The sequence below is a fragment of the Carassius auratus genome, unplaced genomic scaffold (genome assembly GCF_003368295.1).
Source record: "Carassius auratus strain Wakin unplaced genomic scaffold, ASM336829v1 scaf_tig00034106, whole genome shotgun sequence".
In the NCBI taxonomy this organism is placed as follows: Eukaryota; Metazoa; Chordata; class Actinopteri; order Cypriniformes; family Cyprinidae; genus Carassius; species Carassius auratus.
In genome coordinates this window covers 108,438-134,597 of record NW_020526130.1, presented here as the reverse complement: position 1 = coordinate 134,597, position 26,160 = coordinate 108,438, and the positions used below count along the sequence as shown (strand labels likewise).

At 35.7% G+C, this 26,160-nt stretch overlaps 2 protein-coding genes across 2 annotated transcripts; both read left to right on the top strand.

The window, feature by feature from the left end:
- Positions 1–7,312: 7,312 nt before the first annotated feature.
- Positions 7,313–16,701, top strand: LOC113081389 (uncharacterized). The gene is made up of 8 exons (XM_026253494.1): positions 7,313–7,490; positions 7,659–7,755; positions 7,877–8,185; positions 8,338–8,391; positions 8,534–8,650; positions 8,734–8,783; positions 16,000–16,200; positions 16,624–16,701. Exons 3-8 carry the CDS (start codon positions 7,888–7,890, stop codon positions 16,699–16,701), a joined length of 798 nt encoding a protein of 265 aa, XP_026109279.1. The 5' UTR covers positions 7,313–7,490; positions 7,659–7,755; positions 7,877–7,887.
- LOC113081388 (uncharacterized) lies at positions 16,132–22,480 on the top strand. The gene is made up of 6 exons (XM_026253493.1): positions 16,132–16,200; positions 18,092–20,197; positions 20,268–20,464; positions 20,575–20,683; positions 21,455–21,491; positions 22,304–22,480. The coding sequence occupies exons 2-6, from the start codon at positions 18,096–18,098 to the stop codon at positions 22,478–22,480; spliced, it is 2,622 nt and encodes an 873-aa protein (XP_026109278.1). The 5' UTR covers positions 16,132–16,200; positions 18,092–18,095.
- The last annotated feature ends 3,680 nt before the right edge of the window (positions 22,481–26,160 follow it).

Below are 26,160 nucleotides of genomic sequence, written 5' to 3'. Positions count from 1 at the left end.
CCTTTTTGGAGCCAGGGATCTCCCTCATAATTACATCAGTGTGTGACTCAAAGCTGGCAGGGAGTATAATGAACATAATGACTGTTTTATTGGTGCATATGTCCCCTATTTTCGATAATACAGATAATACCATATTTTCCGGGAGGTTGCACCAGGTCTGGAAAGACACACACACAAGTTGCATCAGTGTAAAAGACGCATTTTACTTTCAGAAATAATGTAAATACGGATTAATAAACTGACTTGACTTTTCTTTACTCCAAATCATTTAAATTTAATGGCATTTAAAACAACAAACAACTGAATATTAGATTTAGCCTATAACAAACGTATTTAAAATGAAACTAAATGTTTTCTGTTAAGCGACTCTGAATATAGTGTTATATCTGGATCAGAAACCCTTTTCAACAAGGTAATTACGTTTAAGCTCTGAACGAATTTAAGCAAGCTTAGAATATAATTGTTCGTTTGTGCACAATATTTTATTAATAGTTTCCTGTGTTATTATTATTAAAGCTTATTGATCTGTCGCGAGATGAATGAATGACTCGAACCCGAAAGACTCATAAGATGAATTAATCAGTTCTCTTTCTGACTCAAGACAGCATTGACTGAAACATAATTTTGTGCATGTGCGATTGAGCTAATCACTCCCTGAGATGACTCTTCCCAAATCACATGAAAGATTTGTTCAAAATGACTATAAAGTAGTGATTTGCAACATGCCAGAATTAGTCTTTATCGGGAACTCCAAAATGCAAAATAAAGTCACTGTCAACATTATGAAAAAGTCTCAATATTGCAACTCTATGCAAGGGTTTATTTGTGATTTATTGTGTGTACTGTACTTAAAGAATGTCTGAAAGATAAAGAGGAGCCAAATTATGAGGCTCTTTAAGCCATTAGCAAGATTTTATAATGGATACAGTAGTGAACAGAAGGCAGTGAAGATTTGCAAAAACCAATCAATCTGTGATGTTACCAGGGAATGAATAAGGATTTGAGAGTGCTCTGGAAAGTGTAGGGTGGAGTCTACAATACTACGTAAGTGACAAATGTGCTCCAATAGTACTTATATGAGAGCCAAATGCAAGAAAACTATTCAGTTTAAAGCAAACACTAAATGGGTTAACTCGCATGCCTTTTTGTTTGTATGCTTTTTTATTTTTGACATTCTTAAATACTCTTAAATACATTCTTAAATACTCTTAAAATACAATGTGATTTTTCTTTTTCATGTAAGGCAAGGCAAGGCAAAGTTTATTTGTATAGCACATTTCGTACACAATGGTAATTCAAAGTGCTTTACATAAAAGAAAGTAAAATAATAATGAAGAAAAATTATAACAAAAATAAAAAAAGCAATTTTAAAACTTTTAAAAATTATTAACAGATTTACGTATTTTAAATTAATTTTAAAACAGTTAGAAACATTAAATTATTTTACATAAAATAAAAACAGTGAAAATACAGTGAGTCAGTTCGGACATTGCACAGTGCTCATTCAATAAATGCTCAGCTAAACAGATGGGTTTTGAGTCTAGATTTAAATGTGATTAGTGTTTTAGCACATCTGATCTGCTGTAGTTATAATAAATATGTAATTGGTTATAATGCCCAGATGTAGCCTAGACATTTCAGATACGAAGTGAATGCTTTGTGATGATACTGTACCTTCTTCACTCTATTTCCTCATTCACATGCAAATGATTACTTCAAAACTGAAATCATATATCATATAATAATCACACTCATGTTACTGATACTGAGAGCAGTTGTTTATAAGCAACAACTTTTTAAGTAATTATTTTTTCAGTAATTTAAACTTTATTAGGCAAAATTGCCCATTACTCCATTTGTCACTAATCCATTTATAATATCCACTGAACAATTTTCAGTTCGTGAACTGGATGGCTAATTGGATGGATTTAAATTGATTTAGCTAATATATAAAGTACAGAGAGAGAGAGAGAGAGAGAGAGAGAGATTCCTTATATAAATTGTGCTAAAAAGGGAATAATATTCTGTTGGTTTGAAACTTCGGAGTTTAATGGCTAAAGAAAACATACGTATCTAAAGCTCTAAAATAATTGTAAAACATATATGAAACAAAATGTAGATGGATGGATGGATGGATTGATGGATAGATAGATCAATCCTTTCTGAGCTTAAAATTTTCTCTCTCTGATTTTTTTTCAATTCTCAAAATGTTTTTCTGTTTTCCAAAACTAAAAAAAGAGAAATAAAGAAAGAAAGAAAGACATTATTGACATTGTTTTGACATTTTTATACGTATAATCTTTATGATCTGCAGAAAATCGGCAAGGCAAAGTTTATTTATATAGCACATTTCACACACAATGGTATTTTGAAGAGATTTACATATAATAGGAATTAAAATAATAATCAAATAAATAAATAAATAAAAAAGATTAAATGTTATATGTTTTTAAATGAATTAAAACAGTTAAGAATAAAAGTTATTATGCTGTACATACACTGTAAAAAATGATTCACTTTATTTACTCAATAAAATTGTTTAAAATGTTACATTCAATATTATTAATTACATTTAACACTTTATAATTAATTATAAATAATCAAATTAGATGGTTACAAGCAACCATTCAAAATGAGTAGAATAACATGAAAAAATTAAGTAAAATATTCACAAAAATATTGATTTTATTGAAAACAAACAAACAAAAAACACTATGCTAAAGAATACTATGTTATACATGCCAGGCCAGTAGTTGGCGCTCATGAAACACTATACATGTTCACATTTTTGTTGCTTACATAGATAAGATACAGGCATCATGTTCAGAAGTGTGTGTCTTCAGTCCCCCAAAACAAAGTTATTTAACAACACACAAAGTTCACAAACAGAATCACTGAAGGAAAAAAAGGGTACATTTATAGGGTTACCATTATAGTGGTCAGTGTTTGCTTTAGTTGGGCTCTTGACCCTTGACTTTTTACTGTTACATTTTGTATGGCTGTTGTAACTGAATTATAACAGCTACTTGCTAAGAGTATTGTGGTGGTCCTGGTTATAATTTAGCATAATCTTTGTTTGGCCTGAGTGTTATAAATTGAGCCTGTTCTCGGAGACAAATTGACATTCATTAAAGCAACACCTGTAATTCTACAATAGAAGACCTGGATTTTTATGTGAAATCCAGAGTTTAAGAATTCTGATTAAGAAAAAAAATTGTGACGGAGAAGGGAAACTTTCTCTTTGGCACTAAGTGACATCAAGAACCAGCATATGATTCTCAAGAATGGTGACAGACAGCATGATGGGATCCATAAATGAGTTTTGATTGGTGGCACCCAGAATGCAGTGCAACAAGTTTTTGATGGTCACCATTGTTGAGATTCTCAGGCTGATTCTTGATGTCTGTTTGCCTAAATAATATATATATATATATATATATTCTTTTAAATGTCCAGACCTTATGCTGTTCAAACATAGGACAACTGTTGCCTGTAAGACAAAACCAACTCAGAAATCCAGACCAAATGCTGTCAAAACAAACAACACCACCTGATCTTACTCTTTGTTGGCTTATCTAGCAGCAATCTCACAATCACAGCAACCAAAAAAGTTTTGTTTAAAAGGTTAAGGGTCAAGATCCCAACTACAGCAAACACTGACCACCGTAGTGGTAACCAAAATGTAGATTATTCTCCTGCAGTGATTCTGTTTGCTAACATCAGGTGTCTTCAGTAACTCTGTTTTGGTAGCTTGACAACATGAGCTTTTGAACACGATGCCTGTATCATCTCCATGTAATCAACTAAAACATAAATTTGTGGATTACATTTTTGCGCTGTGTTTCTTAGTCGCCAACTACTGGCCTGGTATGCATAACATAGTGTTCATTAGCATAGTGTTTTGTTTTTCTTTCTCAAAGAAATGTTTTTTTTTTTTTTTGGTTTGTATTTGTTTAAACTTAGCTTATTTTTGTGCTATTTAACTCATTTTGAATGGTTAATTTCTAAGTATCTCATTTGATTAATTCTAATGAATTCTTATGTGTTAAATTTAAGTAATAATATTGCTTGTAATCTGTTGCCACGATTTTATTAATTAAATATAATGTATTATTTTTAACAGTGTATACCAACTACACACACATTTCCTATCATGTATGCCTATGAAAGATGGTCAAACCAATCACAGTAGGTATGGGGCGGGTTAACATGTGCAACCCCGCCTCTATATGCAGGCTGCAGCTGGGTGCTTCTCGTTTTATCCAACAAAACCGATATTTTTGAATACATTTTAATTATTTTTTCATGTTATTTTACTCATTTTGAATAATTGCTTTTAAGCATCTCATTTGATTAATTCTAATTAATTCTAATGTGTTAAAGGTAATTAACAATATTGCTTGTAATCTGTTGCCACAATTTAATTGAGTAAATATAGAGTATCACTTTTTACAGTGTACCACTCAAAAAAATAACTCTTTGAACGAACATAAAAAAATCATGGAAAGGATTTCCACATGATTAATTCGCTTTATTTCAGCATTATGCAATTAAGTTACTCCAATTTTACGTTGGGTCAACTTAATTTTTTAAGGTTGATTCAACTTATTTACTATGGTTGTGCAAAGCTTAATTTAATAGTGTCAGCCCAACTAATTTGCAATGTTTTGGACAATGTTTTTAATAATTAAGTTCATTTTACAAAATAAGTTTAAGTAAACCTTAATAGAGTCAACAAACAACAAATGAGTTAATTGTAACTGAAAATGTTAGATAATGATGACATAAAACTTGAATAATGCCATTTTAGGAATGCCACCCCCTTGTATTAGGATCATGAGCAACTGATTAATATTACTCTTCTTTCAGACCTTTCTATAATTTCAGCTTACCAATTATATCACAAACATATATGAAACACAAAGTACACTGTAAAAAGTGTTTCCCTATATTTATTCAGTAAAATTGTGTCAAAAATTTACAAGCAATATTATTAATTAAATGTAACACATTTTAATTAAGTAGAAATAATCATTAAAAATGAGTAGAATAACATGAAAAATTAAGTAAAATTTTTAATAGCATGACCAACACTACCTGATCATCTTTATTCTTAGTTTGTCTAGTTGTTATAACTGAGTTACAACAGCAATGCAAAATTAAAACATCAAGGGTCAAGAACACAACTAAAGCAAACACTGACCACTCTAATGGTAACCAATAATTTACCCTTTGATTTTGTTTGTGAACTTTAGGTGTCTTCAATAACTCTGTTTGGGGGGCCTTAAGACACAGCCTTTTGAACATGATGCCTTTATCATATCTATGTAAGCAACAAAAATGTGAATTTGTAAAAAGGCTGATGTCATGTGCATGCATATAATGTTTCATGATCGCCAACTACTGGCCTGGCATGCATAACATAGTATTCTTTAGCATAGTGTTTTTTTGTTTTTGTTTGTTTGTTTGTTTTTTGTCCAATGAAATCAATATTTTCATGTAAATTTTACTTGTCATGTAAATTGTAATTTTTCATGTAAATTTTATGACCTACTGTAAAATGTATTATTTATATTAATTTATAAACTGTTTTTATATACAGGAGACTGACTGATATATGATGTTGTGAATTTATATTAAGTTACATTTAGATATTCATATTCAGGCCATTAGACTTACAGTACTGTGTAATCATATGGATTCTAAATTAAATTAGGCTAGAAAAAGATTTTAAATACAATTCACAACTGGTTGTCATACAGCAAAAAAACATGTCCTACATAGCATTTTATGAAGACAAACACAATTTTAACCCTTTTCTAAAGTTCCAAAGGTCATTTAAAAGAAGGAGACAATTTTGTTGTTCACAAAAAAATATTTATTAACTCCATGACTTGGTTATTTCTTAACACCATGACTCCTGTAGATGACTCTCCTATTGCTTGCCACTCTTCTTTGTTTATTTTTTTTTTTTTTTTATCCTGCTGTCAAAGTGCTCCCGCTCACTGATAAACATAAATAAAAAAGCAAAAGTTGCATAGTGGTAGAAACAATGGTTATTAATAAATAATGGCAGGATGTTCCTTTATGAACAACTTTCACTTTTATAAGTTACTCCCTTTTCACAACACTGACGATTCACCCAAAAAAATTAGTTTTCATACTTTATTAAAGTTTTTCCAAATGCAATACTTGATTCAGATTATTTGTTTGAAGACTATAAAATAGCTAGGCCTACCAAAATAAATTTTGGTAACTGCATCTTGACTAAAATTAATAACTATGTGTAATGACTAAAATATGACTAAGACTATTAAGCATTTTCGTCTCAAGATAAAAACTAAAACTAAATTAAAATGCCTGTCAAAATGAACACTGCTGAGAGTGTAGTTAGCTACAATATACACTGTGAAATTAATTATTAACCTGGAATATACTGTCATTTCACACTGAAATTGTAACAGTGAAAATAGGCAGTATACCATACCAGTGATATAAAATATAAAGCCTACGAAAGATTTTACAAACCCAACATCGCCAATCAGAAACGTCACTACCGCACTGGGCAAAGTTACGTCCAGTGGACGTCTTTTTTATGTCTTTGCTGACGTTGAAAATACGTCCACTGAGAAGCCAGAATGAAAGCTTTTATGACGTCTTTTTTTGATGTCTTCTGTACGTCTGATTTAGATGTTAACAAGCTAACACAAGAAGTATGAGGACCAAGATCCCAACTAAACCAAACACTTTCCACCACAATGGTGACTTCAAATGAATCACGTATCAACATTAAACCTCTGTTAATTCTCAATAAGAGCTTCTCTAGATGTCTGACAGAAATAAAGTCAATCTAATGAGTGAAGCTAATGAAGCTGTTTGTGGAGATGTTTGATCCTCCTCTGCTGAGATCTTCAGAGATTTAATGTCTTTGATTTGCAGTTGATTTTACCACATGCTCAATCATCAGTTATTTCATTATTTCATAAAGATTATTTTATTTTCTTGATTTTAGGACAAACACAGAGTCTGGAAATTACATTGAAAAAACAATTCTCTAAATCTAACGCATCCTAAGAGTGTTGATTTGGTCCAGAAACAGTAAAAGTTATGCCTAAATGAACCTTAAATGATGTTGAAAATATTTCTACTGACCACTTTTGAACTAGTTTTTAACCTTGTAAGCAGGTTCTGTGAATGTCTAAATCAGACGTACAGAAGACGTCAAAAAAAGACGTCATAAAAACTTTCATTCTGGCTCCTCAGTGGACGTCTTTTCAACTTCAGCAAAGACATAAAAAGTAACTTTGCCCAGTGGGACGCTTCGTCGCCTCATCCATCATCGCGATGCAGACTGTGTGAGGAGCCGCGCCCAGATAATTGACTTTTCTCTTATTGCCCAGCCATCAATTCAGAGGAACGTAGCACGTTTACAAAATCTGTGTTTATTTATTCATTTCTGAGGACCACCGTCTCTCGTTATCCAGTCAGCGGTGAGTGTGTTTTGACCGTATCATTTATTGATACAGTTTATTTTGATAAAAACGAAAAACGCCTGTGACGCACTTCCATTGTGCATGAGATCTCTTTACATTTGAGAAAAAAGTCGTTAATTCCATTTTAGTTACTGACCAGGAATTAAAGTGTGATGTGTTTGTTAGGTGTGGATACGTACTGTTATACAAAAAGAGCTGTGAAGAAAAGGAGTTCCTTGTAAATACTCGGTCAAGTGACTGCAGAAAAACACGTCATCACACCGTAAGTGTTGCTGATGCTGATTTCATTTAGAAATAGTCTTTCAAAATTTGCATTTAATGATTTAGTGATAATGATTATGATCTCAACATTTCTTCTTCTGGTCTTTGTTCCGATGATACAGATCGAGAGACAATGCGCGTTATGGAGGGAGAGTCAGTCACTCTACACAATGGTGTTGAAAACATCAGACAACATAATATTAGATGGTATTTTAATGGCATTCAAATCGCTGAAATAAATGGAGAACAGATTGAGATCTGTACAGATGTTCAGTGTACTGAAGTTACTGAGAGATTCAGAGGCAGACTGATTCTGGATGAGACTGGATCTCTGACCATCAGGAACATCAGAACAACAGATGCTGGTGAATATCGTCTAGAGTTCAACGACAATGAGATCAGTACAATGATCTTTAACGTTACTGTCATTGGTGAGTCATTTATAGACGTTTAAAAGTATGTTGAAATCAGAAATATGCGTCTATAATCAATTAAATCAGATAAACATGTTTATGTTTATGTAAAAACCCTTCACTTTATTTTGCATGTTTGCTATTAATTAATTTCTGCTGAATTTCTCAAGATCCAGGAAATGTATACACACCCCCACCCCAGAGTTCTAATGATCCTGACATTAGTGAGTACCATTCAAACGTTCACTGTCCTGAGCAATTGGAAAGCTTTAAACTTCTGTTCTGTTTTGAGTGTTGACTCAGTATTTAAAGTTTAGATGGTCAGATTCATTGACACTAATTACTGTCCCTTTTTATCTGTTCAAGATTCAGCTCAGTCTTCAGGTCTAAGAGCAGGAATACGGTCCCCTTTTACTATTCTGATGGCGGTTGTACCTGCTGTTATTGGTTTCATTTACTATCGCCACAGGAGCTCCAGAAATGGTAAGAGTCACCTACAGATAATCAAGTGAGAGAAAAACATCCTCTGGCAAATTTGAGTTTAACTATGTGTTACTTTTTCAAAGGAGACGAGGAGGAAAATGAACAGGCTTCTGAACAAAACAACAGTGATGAGGTAAGATTCTGTACTGCACTCTGACTTTAAAGCAGATTCAGATCAGTGTTTGTGCGTGATGTGGCTCCATTCTGGTCAGTTATTCATACATCACACAAATAAATTATTACATTATATACATAAATTATATACATCAAACAAAGAAATTATTATTATATGGCTCTCTGAAATGCTTGATTTTGATTGGTCATTGATAATGACTATTGTTAGTTAGCAACACTGAATATCAGTCCACACAGCAAAATCCCCAGTGTTAATTTAACACTCTTGAGTGTGGACTCATATAAACACTAAAGCAGTGTTAAAAGTAACACTGAAGCAGAGTTGAAGTTAATGAGATAATTAAGAAGTTAATTGAGTTATGATTGACCATTATTGAAGACACCTGATGTAAACAAGCAGAATCACCAAACGAGAAAATCACAATTTGTGTATCACCATTATAGTGGTCAATGTTTGCTTTAGTTGGGATCTTGACCCTTCAGTTATTAACTTTAGATTTTATGTGGCTGTGGTGACTGAATTATATCATACAGACAGACCACAGCAGAGGCAATCATGTGTGCCATTGATTGTGGCTTGAGCTATTTGTTATAGAGTGACCTGAATGCCTGAGTTTAGGTTTCTTTACTGCATACATAAATTAAGTGAAAAAGAAAAGTAAGCAACCCAGCATTTCTGACATAGTATGACATGTTTTTAATAGTTAGTTCTACGTAAAAAAGAAATTTTTTGTTTAGACACACAGACATCAGGAATCAGCGTGAGCATCACAACAACGGTGACCATCAAAAAAGCATGTTGTAGCCAATAAAAACTCATCCATGGCTCCCATCATGCATTGCGGCATGAATAAATTATGAGCTGAACTGTCTTTTTAACTTTTTATTCTAACTATATATTATTTTTGCTGTTTTTATGCTCATTTTTTGTATGTAGTTTTGTGATGTTCAGAGTTGGTCTGTTTATCTGAATATGTTGTTTGTCACCGTTGTTGAGATTCATACACTGATTATTGTTATCTGTGTGTGCCTAAAATTAAAATTCTTTAATAAAAAAAAAAAAAATCAGAATCACTTGAGAGAGATAACTACAAAATGTATAGAAAATACAGATTTTTTTTCCATTGTGGAATCAAAGCTGTGACAATCAATAATGGAAGTTTTACTTTGAGAAAAGACTGTAAATAAGTTCAGTGACTCATATCAACAACGATTACATTAAAACATAATCATCAACACGCAATGATTTTTGCTCTTGGTTTGACATACAAACTTTAAAAGCAAAAGTTACAAGCCAAGATCCCAGCTAAAGCAAACACTGAACACTATAATGGTGACACACAAATTGTGATTTTCTCGTTTGGTGATTCTGCTTGTTAACATCAGGTGTCTTCAATAATGCTTAATCATAACTCAATTAACTTCTTAATTATCTCATTAACTTCAACTCTGCTTCAGTGTTACTTTTAACACTGCTTTAGTGTTTATATGAGTCCACACTCAGAGTGTTAAATTAACACTGGGGAGTGTTAAATTAACACTGGGGATTTTGCTGTGCACTTATTAAGACTCTTGATTCATACAAACTCATCTTGATGAAATGTTATGGATTCTGAGATAATAAATAGGTTACATTTAAAACAATCAAAATTGACTGTGTCAAATCAATACCAATGGTAGTAATAAGTAAGCAGCTTTAAAATATTACTAAATTAAGAACACTTCAGTAAAACTATAATAACAAATATGCTGCTTGTTTTCAGTGGTGGGTAGATTACTTATAAAATGTTAAGAATCCATTACTGATTACCAATTGCATGGGAAAAAATTGTAGTTAAAGAGCCACACAGATTGGAAATAAAAAATTACCTGTATTACAGTGTATGATGTAGCTGTCCATCGCACTGTAAAACCCGATAAGTAAACTTTACTCAAACCGTTTGAGTAAACAGATTGCCTTGATTTAAACCCTGTAAGTTTTAAAACTTTGCATTCAAGTTATTAAGTGATTAACTAAGTGCTGATTGAGAATTAGTGATGAACAGCTGTGGTTAACAAACAGAATCACTGAAGAAAAGAGAAACACAAGAACTACTACAACTGACTTCAGACACAGACTTAGATGAAATCAACTGAAATAAAATACATGAAATCTCTCAAGATCTGATTAAACAACCCACAAACAGCATCAGCAGCTCCACTTATTAATAACCAGACTGACTTTATTTCTGTCAGACGTCTACAGAAGATCTTATTGAGAATGAACTAAGGTTTAGATGTTGATTTATCGTTGTATTATTACAGTTCTCCTCCGTGGGACTCTATACAGGTGAATGGCACAGGTACTCCACCGGCGTCGCTCCGTTCCCATGCCTCTTGTCAAAAAGTGTTTTACTGTGTTAAGCATTTTTGTATGTATCTAATACTTTTATAAGACCCGCCAGAGTCGTGTCATTATCAAATTTGATGATATGTTTGAAGTGTGCATTGCTACACAATCTTGAGGCAGCAGTGTGAACAGCAATAGACGAAGCACGTAGCCCTGGGGCCCCCAGTGCACAGTGTAATGGAGCTGGAGAAGCTCTTTCTAAACTGGACTGTCTGAGTTCTCTCAGAGAGGGAGTCCAGGATCGGGTTCAGGCCCAACAGGATCAGCTTGCAAATCAGGTTCTGAGGAATGAGTCTATAAACAGCATTCTAACATAAGTGTCTTTATTACTTTAGGTTTAGGTGGCAAAATACATTAAACATGACATTATATCAGGGGTTCTGATAACTGTAACTTTGATCTGATTATGTGCATTTTAAATGGTGATATAAACTAATTAAACACTTAATTTCTGGAATCTGATCATTCCTCCTATTAAAGCTGTGCTAGGGTGGGGCTTGACGGGGCTATTGCCCCAGTAACTTGCTTAGCCCTGGCACAGCCCAATAATTTCCTAATGATGTTCCTATTTTTTTGGTGTCACTTTCATTAACTTTGAAAAATAAACATGAAAAACCTAAAAAGTGCCTAATATGTGGCCTATAAACAATTGATATTATGGGGAGGAGTCAAGCAACACAATCAAGAACATGCAAAGAGTTACGCTTGTAAACATCAGTCAATTCACTATAGAGAAATTGAAAGTAAAAAAACTGAAAGAGCTTTCTAATGCTTCATTAATGGCACATATTCTCTGAGACAAGGTGAGAACTACTTCAACGTATGCTAATAAAGGTTTATAACTTTCTTACGTTATCCCCTTAAATATTTCTCTTGTGGCCCATATAGTGAAAAACATGAGAAAGGAATTTCGCGTTAAACGGTTTGTTTTTGAAAATCAGTGCACAGAGGGCCTGCCCAGGCTCTGTTGGTGCCAGAGGCGAGATTTTAGATTTTCTGCCCCTGACTAAAATAATTCTGAAAATACAGATCATTCAAAACTACTATAATATAACATGACATAAAATAAATACTTATTAGTATCAACATAAATAAGTATTAAATAACTTGTGATAAAAAAATGTAGATGTTGAAGGGCCTTGTGGGTATTTTATGAGTGAATCTGTTAAAATAGTCTATTGAAGAGACCATGAGCAGCTCCCACAACTATGCATAGTGAAAAGTACTTATTACAATAAAGGGAAATATGAGCAATATGACATGCCTAAAGTAGTCTAACAGACAACAAAGGCAACAAAATAAAGACAACATTTTGTAATTTATTTGTAGATGTTAGCCAGCTAGCTAGCTAGTTAGTCTAACTTTTAAGAGTAAAAAAGAACAAATATTATTATATACTTCTGCTTGTGGCGAAGCTACTTGTGATTAGTTTTGATTTTTCATGTGACTTTCTCTTTAACCCCCTGCATTATTATGGAGGTTGTCAGTATGTTAAAGGTACAAAACAGATCTTAATTGTGTGTGTGGTTGAATTAACTGGTTTACATTCAAATTTTGTTGGTAAATTACAGCTTTATACTGTAAAATCAACAGTTTTTGACCGTTTTTTTATACAGAAAACTATTTTTTCTGTAAAAATTATTCTGGCAAGTACAGCTGACAAAATTATTTTGTTATACAGTGATTTTTTATATTTTTTATAGTGCATACAAAAAACTTAAATATTTCATTTCATGAAGACTAGATTATAGTCCTGGTCACTGTCTTTTTCAAAAGATCTTGTTTAAGATCAGATCTTAAAACAAAATTATACAAGCTTACATTTATTTCAAAGGAGGCGGGAACCGGCGGACAATCAAAGACTATAATAATTCAAAATAAACACAAAACAGCGCACCAGCCCCTCATAGACGACTGATGCGCACAAATAAAAAGCAAAAAATAAACTAAAAGCCCAGGCCTGGTCCTCTCTGGTCCTTCACTGTCGTCGCTCCAGTTTTATATCCTTCCATCTCCTACGTGGGACTCGAGACCGGCGGTGGGTCGCAGGTGTCGCTGATTTCCCAATCATTCCGCCGGCCTCCCTCCTTGTTCCCACGTCCCATGTCCCTCGGCCCCGCCCCACTCACCACAATCTGTTTTATGCTAATATATATATATATATATAAAAGCTGCTGTATATAAAAAACACAAAGTGGCTGAAATTTCATCCTAATTTAGATGACTAAAACTTATAGACGTTCATTAATTTAACACAATTTAATTTTTTTTTTTTTTTTTTTTTTTGCACACCCACTGAACTGTTAGGCCCCGCCTTAGCACCCCAACAAACAAATCCTGGAGCCACCACTGACTGTATGTTTTCGAACATAACTATATAAAATAGCACTTTTCAGTGCTTCATACTCAGTAAAACTGAAGCGATAAAATTACATTTTTATATTTTGAAATGTACCTCCGGCTGGTTAACACAGAAGAAACCCTTTCAGGGTGAAACGAAACCACCTAATCAGCCTTCAGGATTTATTTAGCAATAACAACCATCTGGATTTACATCATTCCTTACTTAAAAATATATTAGCAGCTCTGCTCTTCTGCTGCAAAACAATCTTGCAAATTTGAAAGAACAATGCTGCACATTTCTGTCTATACACTATTTTTATTTTTCTATTATTATTTTTTGCAGACGGAGGAAGACTGAGGACGTGACTTGTGAGGATCCTAACATTATTCATGTTGATGATTTAAACCATCGAAAACACTCCTCTGCTTGTTTTAAATTCTGTTGATTGATCTGCCATAGTTACAAATATTTTTTTCCACCTTAGATCTATATCTTAGTTGAAGTGTGTACTTTTTTTTTTGGAGAAAATTGTTCATGCTTTTGTGTCATCTCATTTTGTTTATTGTAATGCATTGTATCTGGGTGTGAGTCAGGCCTCAGCTTGTTCAGTATTCAGCAGCTTTTAACGTATACCACGAAGAGACAACATATTAATCCTGTGCTTATTAAACGACTCTGTCTTCCTGTACGATGCAGGATTCATTATAAAGTGCTGTTATATGTTTTAAAGTTTTGCATGGTTTAGCACCAGAGTTTATTTCCCATTTAATCAATTTGCATCAATCCAGTAGGTCTAATGATCAATTATCTCGATTTCATTTAAAATGCAAAGGTGATAGGGCTTTTCTCTTGTTGCTATTCCAAGGCTTTGAATGACTTCCTCTGTCTGTAAAATCTTCTCCTACACTTCCTGTATTTCAAAGTGCACTTACAGTATAACCATATATACATATATATTTGTTGTTGTTTCAAAGTGCACTTATAACCATATATATATATAATTGTTGTTGTTGTGATCTATGTCTGTAATGTTTAATGCTTGATTAATTTTTATATTTTGATCTAGTCTTCCTGTTCTGAACTTTGGTCCTGGGCCATGCAGAGACCTTTGGAGTGGCAGGTGCTCAAAGTATAAAAGGGGCTCATGGAGCATGGCTTTTAATACGGCTGTGCTTCTTGCCGATACATGTATCCAAATGAATGCTTCATACAATTATTATTTAGCTCTTCAGCAGTTGCTTGTATCAAAAAGCAACAAATAAACCCTAAAACTAACTTCTAGTGACTTTGAACCAATTTACAGTCTGGATAAGTTGACAGTATTTGCCAAAAGTTGGACCCGGTTTGCAGATTTGAGTAGACAGATTTGATAGAAATATTTAAGTGTTGAATTGATTTTGAATCCAAAAAGTCCTTTTTGTGATTCCGTTAAATTGTTCAAAGTCACTTCTGAAATTTCTGATTGATAATAACATTATTACATTGTTACATTATTCTTACTGTTTAATGCAAGTAGTTAGGGCCACCTAAAATGGGTGACCAACAATTATTATTATTATTTTTTTTTACAACTTTTTAACCACAAATGCTAATCTTACACCAGCCCAGCCTCATGTCATGTTAGAAAGGACACTCGTGCCTTTGGTGGAAGCTGGGCTTATTCTATTTATTCTATTTGTAATTTTATAATAAATCCCATGTGGCCTTATACCTTAGACCTTGTATACTCTCTCTCTCTCTCTCTCTCTCTCTCTCTCTCTCTCTCTCTCTCTCTCTCTCTCTCTCTCTCTCTCTCTCTCTCTTCAGCCAAGTTTGCAATGCTGTGATTCATCTTGGCTGGTTTCAGAGAGCCAAAGATTGATGTCTCTGTTGCACTTTATTAACTTTTGGGGTATGACATGTTTATTGTTATGTGTTTTAAAATAAACTGTTTAAATGCTTTAAATGATCATTATTTGAGCAAATTACATTTAGTGAAAAGACTGCATAGTAAGACAAGCATGTACACATACTTTCAAATTGAAAAGATGATTGGAAAAGCTTAAGACAATGATCTAATGTTCTTGATTAACACAGGACCCACAAGGTTAATAGCCCTTATATTAGCTGGAAAAAGCTCGGATCATATTTATTCATTTTGCATGAGAAAGCAACAAAACATAAAATAATAAACAAAGCAACATTTCCTCAACACATCTGTCTGTAATTATCAAGTAAACCCTAATCTACTTAATTAACTGTTTCAGGTGTGTTTGATTGGGGTCGAAGCTACAGGACAGAAGATCTCAGGAGACCCCTGCCCTGCACTACAGAATTTTATCAATATTTGTTGCTTTTGTCACTTTTTGTCACAAACGAATATATATAAAACGTTTTAAAACATTAAATGTATATTGTTTTTATGTCGATGTCCATCAGAGAATCTGTTGTCACGGGAATATCTCAGCTGAAGGTAATGAGGAAATTATGTCGCTCCTTTAGCAAAGTGCATTCCTACCCTGCAAACACGTCCACTTGGGGCCCACATGGGCCTCACTTGGGCTAGTTGGGCTTTGGCTGGGCATGGGCTCAGAGTGGGCTTTGTTGTTGGGCCCCACAAGAAGTTTGCCCAGCAACAATTTTGCCGCCTTGAGTCTGCTGTCCGTTAAGGATCCATTACGGTGTCGACTGGACAAAAGACAGGTAAGACTCTGCTTCAATGTATAATAAACAGGGGATGATTTTACAGTATGATGTATGTTAACCAAAAGCTTTTTTGGAAAGTATTAGTTAAGAGGCCAGGGACTAGCTTTTCGCGAATGTAAACAATTAAACCTGGTTAAGCATGCGTTGAACAGACGAGTTTAATTTATCAAGTAAATATCATGCATAGCTTATTTTGAGTGGTTGATTTGAATATATTGTTTAGAAGGATTTGATTGCGAACTTGTTAGCAAGGCAGTCGAACAGGCAGTTAGCAAGCTGTTAAAAAAAACCCTCTAAAATGTCCATTTCTCCGCTTTTACCATCTGGTGGCATTTTAATGTTTGCACTTGTTGCATTTACAGTTAAAGCAAAAACACTGATGAAAGTCCATTTGATTGTCAGCAATGTTTTATCGGCTAGGGTGTTGTGCCAAGGCACTCATTGCCGCCTGGATTTGCATCCCATGGCCGCGGGAGCACGCAGAGAAGCGGAGTTTAACTGCTGCACTACGAATTCACCTCTTAAATGGAACAAATAGCGACGTGGAAGGGTTTTCCATAGTAATAAGGGACTCATTTATCTAAATAAATATGTTTATTTGTCTGTTACATTAAGGCGACGTGTGAATTGTTTAATGCGTCGTTTAATATTGTGGATTAATCTACAGTGTTTTCCTAAGTTCCATATTGCCATGCACTTTAGCTACAAAGGCCGACTGATACAGGGGTTTTCCTACATTTTTTCGCGGCCGCCATAGCAAAAACATTTGTCCCGCCATTTGATCGGTGAATGACTGCTGGGCGAAAATAAGAACGAGCAGAGAGAGAGAGAGAGAGAGCCACGCCCAAGGGGCAAGGTACTCGACCGGAAGTTGAAGTCGGGTGGGGGCTGCCATCTTTTAGCAGAACTTCACTTGCGTTAGCATTCCCATTGACTCCCATTCATTTTGGCGTCACTTTGACAGCGAATAACTTTACATCTGAGGCGTTTAAAGACTCTGTTTGTCCATTATTTATTTCTAAAGATACACGACAATGTATAAAGGGCTCCATTACCTTCTATGTTACATTATGGCCCCGTATAAACAGTTTTTGTAAAAAATAGGCTAACGATTGCGTCATAACCACTCGGCTCTCTGTCGCATTACCGTACAGACAGGTGGAGAAGCTCGCAGGCAATTAACTTAATATGGCGTACTGGCGTTATATTTTAAAATACTATACAAAATAATTAATCAGAATACTTACTCGTGCTCACTCACGCCAAAGAACTCTCCGCTCAAGCTCGCCATCTCTGCAAGATTAAGGATGGCAGTTTGCAACGCACAGCCACTTAGAAGATTTACATCTGTCAGACAGGTTGCTGACGTTGTCAAGCCTCGTTTGAGTCTGCGCGTCAGAAACGGAAGTGCTAAAAAACGCTAAAACTGGGCTTCATTTGTCTCAATTGAGTTCCAATGGGGTCGCTGTGTCCATTTCTTTTACTGTCTATGGCCACGCCCGGCCGCGAGCGCACACTCTCACCGTCTTCAAACACGATCGAGCAGAGAGAGAGAGCCACGCCCGGCCGCGCGCGCGCACACTCTTGCGGTCTTCAAACAGCACGAGCGCTGTCTGGCTCTCTCTCCCTTGCGCATATTAATCGAAATCAATTGAAACACGATAGTAAAGGGTTCGGCCTTAACAGAGAGATAAATGCTATCTTTCAAATAGTTTACTTATCAAATTGAAGGCTACTAAGAACAGATGGTAGAATCAGCCACATTAATACCAGCTTACCAAACTATATGATTTGCAATTGTACTCTAGAGTTTGTCATTCCCGATCACCTGTAATCATAGCTAAAAACTAAAATGCTTTTTTTTTATTTTCTATTTTTTTTAATATAGAATAATGGAGTGTTCAGAAAGAACTAAAAGGAGGAAAATATCAGCGAAAGTGGAGGAACATTTGCGTCTCCTTGAAAAGGAGTCTATGATTGATGATTTGTTGGCACATGATTCTGAAAACGAATACCAACTGGATGATTTGTTAGAGCATACTGAAAGCGAAGATTCCATGGACACTTTCTACGATGCTTGTGATCAGAACTGTTTTGAGAATTCATCAATTGATTTAGAAGATGAAAATTCCTCCGATTCTTTTTATGATTTTAACATTTCCTCATTTGATGATTTGGATTCTGAAAACCGGGTTCCAGGTGATATGCCTGGTTGTGATAGTGACTGTGATTTGCATGGAGATGTGTGTTCTGACTTGGAAGATGACAATGATGATGATTCGCATGGGATTGCAGAGTGGGCTGCAGAATTCAACATACCACAAACAGCGCTGTCTGCACTTCTTAAAATCCTAAGGAGAAAGGGTCTTGATATCCCAATGGATGGCAGAACTCTTATGTCAACTGACAGATCTTGCAATGTGGCGAATATGGCTGGGGGGTCCTACTACCACTTTGGAATCGAAAATGCTCTCATAGCTGAACTAACATCTTTAGGACATTTAGCAAATGTGACTGATACTCTCACACTTCGAATTAACATCGATGGATTGCCCTTATTCCGTAGCTCCAGTTTGAGTCTGTGGCCTATTCTGGGTATGATTAAGGAAATTCCAGAGTGTAGTGTCTTTGTAATTGGAGTGTACTCTGGTGTGTCCAAACCCGCAAATGTGCAAGAGTATTTACAAGAATTCATTGTAGATATGAAAGCAATTTCTCAGAGTGGTATTGTGTACAATGGTGTACATTTCAGGGTACCATTACCTGATGCTTTTATTTGTGATGCACCTGCTCGTGCCTTTCTTAAATGCTCCAAAGGCCATACGGGCTATTATGGGTGTGAGAGGTGCACTCAAAAAGGCCAGTACATTAATGGGAAGGTGGCTTATCCTGAAATATCAGCAGAGCTCAGGACAGATGAGCAATTTGGCAGGCAAGGCTATCAACAGCACCAACTGTCAGCCTCCCCCCTAAATGACCTGGGTATAGGTTTAGTTACCAGTTTTGTGTTAGATTATATGCACCTTGTCTGCTTGGGGGCAATGCGTAAGTTAATATTTCTTTGGTTGAAGGGGCCGCTGAAATGCAGGCAATCTATGAAGTTTTTTGTTGTAATGTCAGCATATATGGTTTCTATCAGGCAATATTTACCTAGCAATTTTGCAAGGAAACCACGATCCTTGTTTGAATTCAGCACATGGAAAGCTACAGAGCTTCGGCAATTTTTACTTTACACTGGGCCTGTTGTTCTCCTCAATAATATACCCAGTATAATGTACAGAAACTTTTTACTTCTATCAGTATCTATGAGAATACTTCTGAGTCCTGCCTTATGTTCTCCTGACAATTGTGACTATGCTGAGGAGATTTTGAAACTCTTTGTAACAGATTTTGCTGCAATTTATGGTGCTGAATTTGTCAGCTATAACATGCATTCATTGATCCACCTAGCTCAAGATGCACGAAATTTCGGCCCGTTAGATAGTGTTCCAGCTTTTCCCTTTGAGACATTTTTAGGTAAACTGAAAAAACTTGTCCGTCGGCCTCAAAACCCTGTCCAACAACTCGTCAGGCGAATCCATGAGAAGCAGAAAGTGGCAAGCCAAAAGACCACATCAGTTTTCAGCCCACTTAAACAGCTCCACTTTTCTGGACCATTGATTAATTCAATTGCAACATGGGAACAATACAGGCGTTACAATGATGGACAGACACTGATCTCCTCCTCTCGTGGCGATGACTGTTTTTCTGTAGGGGGAAGGATTCTTATTGTGCGGAACATTTTGTCACATTCTGGAACTGTTAAAGTCCTGTGTAATTTCTTTGAAACTGCCAAATCCTTTTTCACCTATCCAATGGACTCATCATGTCTTGGAATTCTTTTTGTTTTTAATTTATCTGAAGACTTGCAGCTGTTACCTTTGGAGGAGTTAAAAACAAAAATGGTGTTATTGCCACTCAAGACTGGATACGTGGCATTGCCACTCCTGCACTAGTGTGCTATTTATTATTATTTTTTATTGTTTGTTTTAATTTTTTTTTGTATGTATTTGTTTTTCTTTAAGCATGTTACCTTTCGCGATAGTTGAATTTATAAATAGTGGAGGATTGGCAGTTATACCGACCAAGTGGTTTATCGGGCCCGAGGAGGATGAATGCTACTGGCCACCAGCAAGAATGAACATGGCAAAGGCGGTCATAGAGCAACAGGACCCTCACACTGACTGGGCGACATACAAGTTGACTGTCAAGAGAAAATTCGGTAAGGTGTCCATTTGTACGAGATTATCTGACATGATGAGTTCACTGTTGGTTCGGTTTAAATTAGCTCTGAATGAAACTAATTGCCACTCATTTGTCTGTCTCCCAAAGCAACGTATGAAATTGCCCGCACAAAATTAGTCGAGTATGAACAGAACACAGATGTACCAACCGAATCTGATTCTACAGAGAATATGGGAAGGGGGAAGCGCAAAAAGAGGTGAGGGTATTTGAACTACTACTACTAAATGGATGATGAAAATTTGAATTTCCCAATGACACAGGAAGGACAAGTTTTGTGGGAGTTTTGTTAAGTGTACCGTATTTTCCGGACTATAAGTCACACTTTTTTTCATAGTTTGGCTGGTCCTGCGACTTATAGTCAGGTGTGACTTATCAAAATTAATTTGACATGAACCGAGAGAAAACATTACCGTCTACAGCCGCGAGAGGGTGCTCTATGCTGCTCAGTGCTCCTGTAGCATACCACTGAAAACATTAACTGAAAACAACTGAAATCTGTTAACTGAAATATTAACTTAAAGACAACTGAAAAAGACTGAATGCAAACAAAATGCCCCCAAAAGAAAATCCTATTCTGCAGATTACAAACTGCAGGTAGATAAATATGCAGCCGATCTGATAGGTGACAGGAGCACTGAGCAGCATAGAGCGCCCTCTCGCGGCTGTAGACAGTATTGTTTTCTCTTGGTTCTTGGTTCTAAATCAATGCGACTTATAGCCCAGTGCGACTTATATGTTTTTTTCCTCGTCATGAAATATTTTTGGACTGATGCGACTTATACTTAGGTGCGACTAATAGTCCCGAAAAATACGGTATTTGGCTCAAAGCTGTCAAAACTAGGGAGGTAGACAACAGATATACAATTAACCAATAATAAAATTAAATGTAATCAATTAATAAAAGTAACAATCACATGTTTAGAGGGTTAAAAGAGATGTATACAAATGGATGTGTGCATGCCTGAAGGTGGAATGGGGTGTTGGAACAGATGCTAAGGATCCATGTGAGTGTCTCTCTGGTACCCAGAGTGTTGTCATACTGTATATAGATCAGTCATGGAAATTCTCTGGTGGAAATGTGTACGAACCCTATGTTTAGTGGTATCATCTGTTGTCCAAAATGTATATATATATTTTTTTTTAACCAACTGTTTTTTAAAGTGCTTTAACTCATTGATGTGCTTGTATATTATAAATTTCTAGACGAGTGATTTTGTCCAGTGACGATGAGGATGATGTCAATTGGTCCGGCAGCCAAATCAGGCCTACACCTCCATCCACCCTCAGGTAATCACCTCCATACTGTAAATTTTTTTACCATTTAGGTGATGATCATTTCCTTTGGTTGGGTGGTTTGATTCTTGGCTTTTTTTGTGCGAGTTTGGGGTCTTTGAACAGTGTTTAGCAAAACACATAATTTGTTGCTTAGAAAGAAACCAAGATGATCAAGTTTTCAGCCTCATAAACTAGAATAAATCACTAATCTTATTTCTGACAAAAAAGATTAGAACATCTGAACCTGTTTATTCTTAATAAGAACCTTTGTTTCGAATAGACACAAGATGTTGAATTGCCTCAACTTCAAAAGATTTGTTACAGAATAGTAGCACATCTCCAGAAAACAAATAATGTCAAGTTGACTCAACTAAACTTTTTTTTTTTTTTTCTATCACAGACAACTTATTTTCAGTTCGTACTGTTATTTACAAAAGTTGAGTCAAAAAGAAAAAGCTAGGAGAAATTAGTACTAAGATTTTTTTTGTTGTTGTACGAGATTTTTACAGTGTTGATTTTTGTATGGTGCATCTACCCTCAGGTCTGTGCTGACACCTGCACCGCCTCCATCCACCCTCAGGTCTGTGCTGACACCTCCACCGCCTCCATCCACCCTGAGGTCTGTGCTGACACCTCCACCGCCTCCATCCACCCGGAGGTCTGTGCTGACACCTCCACCGCCTCCATCCACCCTCAGTTCTTCACCATCATCTGCTAGGCCGACACTTCCACCACCTCTGGGTAACCTGAGATGGACTGATGTTTCAACCCATCACCACGTCACCATGTCACCAGAAACCTCTCAAAGACAAATCAGGGGCAACATGTTTGTTCGCATCTTAACACTGATTGAGGAGATGAAAGAGACACAAAAAATCCAGGGGAGGATGTTACAAACGCTTCTACAACAGCGTGGCAACATTGGCACCACCTTCTCTTCTACCCCCGAGGGTTTCCCCCTAAAGACAGTTAGGGATGTGGAAATCATGGAAGAAAAACTGGCAAACCCAAACTTCATGTCCGAACTGGTATGCATGTTAAGTCTAGGGTAGTGCAACTCAATTAAATTTTATGGGGGGCTTGCAGTGAATTTGATCCGAAACTTCCCATGTGTGCTCACAACTTTTTGACAAGTTTTAGATAATTAGTTTATTAAATTAATAAAGAGACAAAAAATACCTTGAGATATGTTTGGTAATTGTATCTGAATGAATTTAAAGTTAATTTGCTATATTTCAGATCAATATATTTGTTTTCCTTCATTTTAATTAACACTAACTTTATTCTCATCTGAATTATAAATACTTTATTTCTGTATAAAATAATACTACCATTAAAAACATTTGATTTTTATTTTTTAATCAAAGTAGTGATGCCCCTACCATTTCGATTCAATACGAATACATGTACCGTTCCACGCCTAGCTCACACCCATGCTTCTGGCAGTTCTTTCATGTTGAGTGGTTTACTCCAGTGAGCAATATACTGTAGATAAATTTGCTTTGTATTGCCTTTGTTCCCCCTCAGGTTGCAGCTGTGACTGACATAGGAGGGGGGACTGTTGACGAGGCCACAAAAAGGATGATGACTTTTCTCCTAGACCATGGCCTATCCAGGCAGTATAACTTTGTGGGCCGAAATGGGAAGAGAGAGTTCAAGGCCTTAAAACTGTATGAAGTAATATATGGTAGGTGTGCATGTGGATAATGTTTTAAGCTGTACCCATAATAGAAAGGTGTCACAATACCCTAACGTTATAAACATGTCAATTTTAAATATTGTGAATGAAGCGTTTGTTGTCTTGGCTGAGCAGTGTGTTCGCACATGTCTCTCAGTTGCTTAGCTTGTGTGTTCAAGAGTGTTATTTCTAATAATAATCTTAATTTATATAGCTCTTTTTTTTAACATAGTTGTCTACAGTCCTGGCTGAGTGTTGTGTTGGCACATATGAATTAAGTCACCGTTATATTTGTTTCTTGAAGGAGGCTTAAAGAAAAACGCCATGACCAGCCAAATCACCCGTAAAGATGCCGAGAAGGCGGTCTCCAAGTGGCTCATTGGTGCTAGGGACCGGGGGGGTAATAGACAGGCCCGACAGTCAACCCCTCAACAAGGACTTCAGGCTTCAGGCTCGTTTGAGGTGGAAAGAAAATAATTCTGTTTGTGACAGTGAGGGAACACTGTGCAAAAGCATGTTGTCATAAATTTTACTTAAATAAAATGTAATTAATTCTATTACTGGTATCCTTGTTATTTTAGCTTGTTTAACCCAAGGTGTTCGGGTCTGTGAGACCCATTTTCAATGTTTGCTAAAAGAAAAAGTTACGCTATTTATTAACTGTGTCCTCCTCCTAACTGGGCCTGCTGTGTCTTGTCTGTGTGCGCGAATGTTTTTTTTTTTCTGCACCTGCTATTCACACACAAAGTAACAAAATTGTTACATTTCAAGCACTTTCACCTGTTCTAAATAAAGTTCTAAGAAATGAGCACCAATAATGATAAAAAATCTTGTTTCTATTTTTTTTTTTTTTTTTTATAATTGAATTTCCATGTTTTCTCACACACAAAAAAAAACTATCATATGATCATAATTGTTATCTCACAGGGGTAAATGGCGAATAAGAACCATAAATTATGTATATACCATTGGTAATATTGAGCTAAAGTAAACATCTGTTAACTATTTTTACATAAATTGTTGTGGCTGTATTGATTTAAAAGCCTAATAATGTGGTGGGTCCACCAGACTCGGGGATATTGGCTGTGTAACAAAAATATTAACATCTTACAATTGTTAAAGAACTGTATGGACTGACTGTAAAATAAGAATGAAAATTTGAATTTGTTCAAATTCCAATTCCCCAAAAATAATAATAATAATAATGGTTATTACCCATATGGGTATAATAGCAGGGACCCATAATCAGCCCACATGGGGCCCAGCTAGTGTGGGCCCCAGATGGGAGAAACCTGGGATGCCCAAGTAGGTTTTAGCTAGGGCCCATGTGAAGCCCACCTTCAGCCCATCTGGGCTTGCCCACATGGGGCCATCCTTGGAACCCACGGACAAAATTAACTTGGGGCCCACTCACCAGCCCATATCCATCCCTTATGGGCCCCACATGGGTGTGTTGACAGGGTAACGACTACTTAATGGCACGCACATGCCCTATTCACTCCAAAGTCCCCACTCCAGGGGGATCGGGATTTGCCCAGGAACTGTTCGGTACAGATACTAGTACCGGCACACCCCTAGTTCCCGGTCATAGAGCACCTGTCCATCAAAAGCTCTCTATCCAATCAGAATAGATCACTGTTAACCCCACCCCCAGCCCCTTTTTTTTTCATTTTCATTGTGTTTGTCTTCTTTTGTAATGGCATATGTTAGTTTCTGAAAAAGTTAAGTTCAGTTTTATAAAGTTACGTTCATTATTATTGAACCAAATGTAATTCCATATTTCACAAGAGAGAGCGGGATGAACACGTGTCAGTATAACATGCATGCCTTCCGTCTTAAAGAGACAGCATTCGTTTAAACCTATCCGTGTCATTAATGTTAACCAACAAAATATGTTAAATAAATATGTTAAGTAAACCTATTGTATCTAAAAAAAATTAATATGTGTCTTACTGTCTTATTCTGCTTCTTTTCAAAACATTCTAAATTATATAGGCCTATATTCAATATATTATACCTGAACAACTAGGCTATCTCTTTTATAAGTTGCTCCCTTTTCACTATACTGTTAAAGGGACGATTCACCCAAAAAATTAGTTGTCATAATTAATTCAAGTTTTTCCAAACGCAATAGGCCTACTTGATTCAAATTCTTTGTTTGAAGACTACATATAAAATAGCTACCAAAATAAATGTTGGTAACTGACTAAAATTAATAACTATGTGTAATGACTAAAATATGACTAAGACTATTAAGCATTTTCGTCTCAAGATAAAAACTAAAACTAAATTAAAATGCCTGTCAAAATGAACACTGCTGAGAGTGTAGTTAGCTACAATATACACTGTGAAATTAATTATTAACCTGGAATATACTGTCATTTCACACTGAAATTGTAACAGTGAAAATAGGCATTATACCATACCAGTGATATAAAATATAAAGCCTACGAAAGATTTTACAAACCCAACATCGCCAATCAGAAACGTCACTACGCTTCGTCGCCTCATCCATCATCGCGATGCAGACTGTGTGAGGAGCCGCGCCCAGATAATTGACTTTTCTCTTATTGCCCAGCCATCAATTCAGAGGAACGTAGCACGTTTACAAAATCTGTGTTTATTTATTCATTTCTGAGGACCACCGTCTCTCGTTATCCAGTCAGCGGTTAGTGTGTTTTGTCCGTATCATTTATTGATACAGTTTATTTTGATAAAAA